At 34.1% G+C, this 5,507-nt stretch overlaps 1 protein-coding gene across 12 annotated transcripts; it reads left to right on the top strand.

Moving 5' to 3' along the window:
* Positions 1-221: 221 nt before the first annotated feature.
* Positions 222-4,693, top strand: LOC145124533 (phosphoglucan phosphatase LSF1, chloroplastic-like). Of its 12 annotated transcripts, XM_079059931.1 has the most exons (13): positions 223-1,077; positions 1,190-1,277; positions 1,566-1,663; positions 1,963-2,224; positions 2,315-2,459; positions 2,527-2,782; positions 2,955-3,215; positions 3,440-3,502; positions 3,633-3,675; positions 3,848-3,865; positions 4,001-4,080; positions 4,270-4,329; positions 4,423-4,693. In XM_079059931.1, the coding sequence occupies exons 4-6, from the start codon at positions 2,043-2,045 to the stop codon at positions 2,644-2,646; spliced, it is 447 nt and encodes a 148-aa protein (XP_078916057.1). In that variant the 5' UTR covers positions 223-1,077; positions 1,190-1,277; positions 1,566-1,663; positions 1,963-2,042; the 3' UTR covers positions 2,647-2,782; positions 2,955-3,215; positions 3,440-3,502; positions 3,633-3,675; positions 3,848-3,865; positions 4,001-4,080; positions 4,270-4,329; positions 4,423-4,693. The 12 variants fall into 12 exon arrangements, with proteins under 12 accessions (XP_078916050.1, XP_078916049.1, XP_078916057.1 ...); XM_079059928.1 differs by lacking the exon at positions 4,270-4,329 and having other exon boundaries at positions 223-879; positions 1,022-1,077; positions 3,848-4,080; XM_079059927.1 differs by lacking the exon at positions 4,270-4,329 and having other exon boundaries at positions 223-894; positions 1,022-1,077; positions 3,848-4,080.
* The last annotated feature ends 814 nt before the right edge of the window (positions 4,694-5,507 follow it).

The following is a 5,507-nucleotide window of genomic DNA, read 5'->3' as shown; positions in this document are numbered from 1 at the left end:
GTGCTAGAAACTGTCAATTAAATAAAGATTATTTTCTTAATAACTTAATTTTGTTTTTAATTCAATTTAGATTACATAAAATGCAGGATGAATATTATTATATATATTAAAGTTATGGAGGAAAAGAACAACCTGAGATACTTTTTGCCAGTTTTGGTCCCTTCATTTACATATCCGGTCCTCTGGTTTCGTCCTTCATTTATGATGGGCAGTTTATGCCATTTTCTCCATTTTCTAACCTACCGCCTCTCAGCTAATCTTCCCGATCCTTCCATAGTCTTCCTTATCTCTGCTCAAACCCACCGCCTCTCAAGTAACCTTCCCGATCCTTCCTTATCTCCGCTCCAAATTGTTCACTCCTCTTTCTTCATCGTCTCCCCCGGTTCTCCATTGTTACTATTTCGCGTTTGCTTCTTCCAGAAAAGCACCACCGCCCTCCCTCCGCCTCAACTGTGATGGAAGAAAGGGGCTGCTCCGGTACCATAGGGTTATGCCTTTTTGTTCCCAATCCTTCCGCTCACTTTATCTTCCTCAGCACGCCTTTTTGTTCCCGATCCTTCCGCTCACTTTATCTTCCTCAGCACAAACCTCCGACACCCGAACGAAATAGAAGAAGTATTTGGTAAAGGGTGGCTTCGATTTGTAACCGGTCGGTAGTAAGAGGGATGATTGGCTGTCGTGTTGGGGTAAACGAAGAGGCACCGTAGCAACGGCGGGCGCCGGTGGAGGGGGTCTGCCATTGGTCTCCAGTTAGGTGTCGCGAGCAGCAGCAGTAAAGAAGAAGGGGGTGTTCGGTGGGTTTGCTTCGACAGTGGTTGAACGGTACGTCAACGGGGTTCTACATCCAACTGAAGAGATGTTGTCTCCGGTCTTCAATCTGTAGGGAAAAAATAGGTTGCGTCAACAACTACTAATCAGAAACCTGCAACTCTTTTATGATGCAGCTTTCTTGCAGTATTTACATACGAATTATGGTAAAGTTTTTACTTTTTTTATGTTTTCTTCTCACTTTTTGTGCAAGGAATATGTTCGACACAACCACGACAAGTTGTCTCAGAACCGGATTTTTTTCCCAAGGTAATTTCACAGTTTTTCTCCAATTTGTTTGGTTTCTTGCACGTAAGGTGTTTGACGTATTGTCTCTTTGTGTATTTTCGATTTTTTTGCTACTTCTTTATGTTTTCATCAGGTTATAATCCGGCCAGGATTGGAATGTACAACTGAGAGGGAATGGTTCAACAAGTTTGTATTCGTTGCTTTAATCTGTTGATTTTGAGGTTTGTCAATAAATTCTTATATAATTCTGATTTGAAAAAAATATTGAATTAACTTCCTGTTTGTTTCTTTAATCAGTTAATTATCTCATTCAGTTCCTAATAATCAATTTTAAGATGCATTACACTGATCAATAACCAACAAATCGCGAGTTTTAAGTCATTAAACGCCTTCATTCTTAAAGTTTTTTTATTTACATTAAAAAACTTGCTAATTTTTTCTGATATGTTTAACTCTATTAATGTCAAACCGCTTGAAAATCAGAAACTGTTATGTTGATCGGATGTCAGGTATGGGATCTCATGTTTACCTGTGCAGTCAAATGAATAAAGAAGATGAGTGTGGGATGAAGGAGAAACTGTTGCGCCTTGGAACAAAGTTGAAAGAGGTATTTTAAGGGTATACATATGGATTATATTTAGTGATTATAGGTTGATGAGGATATGGAAAGACATAATGAATTTCTACATGTTAAAAAAACTTCACCTTTTGAAATTAGTAATATTTTGAATCTTTAAACTTTCATCATAACGGCCATTTTTAAATAATAAGTATTGTAAAGCTACAATTTCTCCTTTCTTTTCTCATATTAATTGAAAAAAAATTTGGAACAATAAAGAGTATAACGACATTTTTGTTGTGTGATTGCATATGTTCATTGGATGACTGATACTTCACTTCATGCAGCTTACAATTATGTATCTGGATTACACACATGTCGTCCTCATAGAGCAGCAATTGCATGGTCAACATGGGATTTGATAGCTATGGTGGAAAATTCGAAACATGAGGGGCCCGCTACCCATGCTGTCACATTTGTGTGGAATGCACATGAGGGAGAGAATGTGGAATTAATTGGAGATTTCACCAGGAATTGGAAAGAACCGGTTAAAGCAATTCATAAAGGTGGGCCACGATATGAAGCAGAAGTTCGACTTGCACAACGGAAGTAAGTTTTATCATTCTACTTTAAATTTAAGTTGACTATTTTTGTCAAACTATGTGATGTGAGTAATTACTTCGATGACAAATGTTTCAGGTATTATTATACGTTTATAGTGAATGGAGATTGGAGGCAGTCACCAACTTCACCTACAGAAAGTGATGATAGGGGGAATGTTAATAACATACTTGAGGTTGGTGACGTGGCAAGTGTGACGCCTTCTATTCAACATCCAAAGAAGGTATACATGAAATATATTTCAAAATATACTTTTAGGATAAAGCATACTGACATTGTATATTTTTTAGGATGTGAATATTGTGAAAGTGATTGACAGGCCATTGACAAAAAATGAGCAGTTTATGTTAGCAAAAGCGGCTCGATGTGTTGAATTCTCTGTGTGTCCTATAACGCTGACTCTCAAATAGGTTGATCTCAATCATACAATGCCTTTGAAACAACCATTGATTGCCATCTAAGAGATTTTGCTATAAGTATGACCACTAATGAAGAATACTGTTTGAAGCTTAAGAAGTTTCCTGATAATGCTGCCATTGGCATCTGGTTGGTATTTTCTCTCTTTTTGTTATTTTGTCAATTGATATATAATTTGATACACATACATACTTGTTAATTGTATACATGTATACATTGCAATTATCTGTAAGATAGTTTATAACCGTATGTAAGGATTGTAGATGAAAGTGTATAAATGCGATGCATTATGATATCAAAGGCAGGTCGAATGAAGGCAGGTGTAGGTGGCAGGTCACAGGGGAGGTGGTAGGCGGATCATGGTGGCTAATCGAAACCATGGACAGAAGGGAGGCCCTTGCTGGGAAGACATTTATTAAATAAGAATGGTAAAGATATTAAGAAAGCTGGTAAACGAATGAAGAAATGTCTTCCTCCTTCACTACTGAGCTTTCGGATCGAAGGACTCATGTGCCTCATCTTCTTCTACTCTTTTCCATTCCATTTTCCTCCACTTTCAAAGGTGTACTCGGATGATTTTCACTATGATTGTTGGGTTAATTGATTGCTTTTGCTTTATGTTATTGTTAGAATGAATAATGTTGCCACCGGTTTTTTTATACTCCTTTAATTATAGTTTGGTAATTAAATAAAAAAAACCAATAGTTTAGTAGCTAAAAGCCTAAAACAGTCAATAAAGATAGATATTTCAAGTTTTTCTAACTTATATGTGTTTCTTTGTAACAGAAAAGCGGAAGGAGAAATCTCTGGGACTACAAACAAACTTCAATAAGAATGAAATTGGAAAAGGTTTTGTCCTAAACAAACAAATTTGCTTTTCCCCAAATATCCTTAGAATATTGTACAAGCTTGGTTTATTATAACAATAGCTAAACATTGTTTGTTAGAATGCATTACTAACTACATTTTTTTTTTGTAGGGATTCGTGGGTTCAGATGCAAGGTGCAATTAAGAGGCTGAAGGTATTAATCTTTCACTTATTCTCCAGATTTTAAATGAGTTTTGAAAATTCATTTTCTGCTTAGCGGGCTTTGATTCATTTAAAAAATAAATAAGTTAAAATAACTCACTTTTCTTATTTTATCCATCTTTTTATTATAAATTTATTATTATCCTTCATGTTTCTTTCACCAGAGCCTTATAGATTCAAAGGTATATGCTTTACTTGGTGAAAAAACTGCAGCAGATAACGGGAAGTCTTTTTTATTATACTAAAAAACTATGTTCTTGCTTGCGTTTTCTTTTTTTCTTTTAATTGGTAAGCCATGTGATTTTGTGTGCCTCCAGGACAAGTATCAGTGTCGCCACTATTGTTGCCCCTGCACCAAAATTAACATCTGAAATTAATGGAAACACTGTTTAAGGAGGTACCCATCCCTTATATTTTTCTTATAATATCTGTTTACCATGACTTTGTATGAATGGTAGAAAAATGCTACTTCATTGCTATTCCGCCTAAGAAACAAAATCATACTTGTCTGTGATGATATAAAGATTAAAGTTGGTTGCTATTATGGTTACAAAAAAAAAGTATGTTCACTTTCCTATAATGCTAGAAAAATGGAAGTTGGTTTTGGCTAAAAGATAAAGTATGTTGCCTATAATGGTAGAAAGATGTAAGTACGTTGCCATTGTGCAATTTGAGAATCATTTATTTTGGTTTCTTCTTTTGTTAATAAGTGTTTTGAATTTTGATTTTTTGTTTAAAGATTATGGAGGACGAATGTGGAGCTCCAAGAAAGAACCGAAAAGTTTCGTAAGCAAGCTAATGCAATAGCCGACTATCCTACAGAACCGGGATGTTCTTCTTAAACGTAACGTCAATCATAGTCACAACAGATGCAGCAAATGACATTGTACTTCATGACACGTGACGGGGTCACCTCATACAGCCTGACAAAACCTCTATTTTTGTATAACTCTGACCCCTGCAACGCCCGGCACACTTTTCTAGTTTTGAAAATGATAATAGTTTCAATCTCTACGTAAAAAAACAAAAAATAAAAACAAACTTGGTGAATTATCGAGATACTTGGATCCATAAATTTGTCAAATTCGGATCCATCTAAATAAATAAATAAATAAATAAATTATTAAAGTTGAATGATAATTAAGTTTTTCATAAAATTAATCAAGTTATAAAAAGTAACCACACATTTGGACAACTACAAAATCGTTTTTTGTTTTAAACTGACTCTTAAAATGAAAATAGCCAAAATTGATGAAACCACGTCTCAACTATTCATCAATATGCAAGTAATGGGATAATAACTTGAAAGGGTAACAGATTTTTTATTTTGTTTATATTTAGTCACTAAATTTTTTTTCATCATCTATTTTTCACTGAACTATTGAAAACTGTTCACATTTTACCCTTATGGCCGGTAACAACCAGTCATAAGGGTAAAATGTGAATGGTTATCAATAGTTTAGTGGCAAATAAAAAATAAAAAAAAATTTAGTGATTAAATATGAACAAAGTTGAAAGTTTCTTTCTCTCTAAAAAAAAAATTTAATGTCTAAATGTGAACAAACTTCTTCTTTGTATTATGTTTTAGCAAATTATTAATTTTTGTTAAATTCTAGCAACATTTGTTGATGAAAAAATCTATGAAATAAAAAAAAACCCCCAAAAAATATATTAAAAAAAACGAAAAATCAAAACCGAAATGAAAAACCAATGACTTGGTATTTTCCAAAATAAAAAATCAAAATTTCAATTCTGATTTTGGTTTAACAAAAAAAATGAATCATTCTCACCTATAGTGTCGTTTTAATTGTTGAATATATAGCT

The sequence above is a fragment of the Lactuca virosa genome, chromosome 7 (genome assembly GCF_052849685.1).
Source record: "Lactuca virosa cultivar CGN04683 chromosome 7, Lactuca_virosa_CGN04683_v6, whole genome shotgun sequence".
NCBI classification, from domain to species: Eukaryota; Viridiplantae; Streptophyta; class Magnoliopsida; order Asterales; family Asteraceae; genus Lactuca; species Lactuca virosa.
Note: the sequence above shows the minus strand (reverse complement) of the source record. Positions and strands in the feature narration are given on the sequence as shown.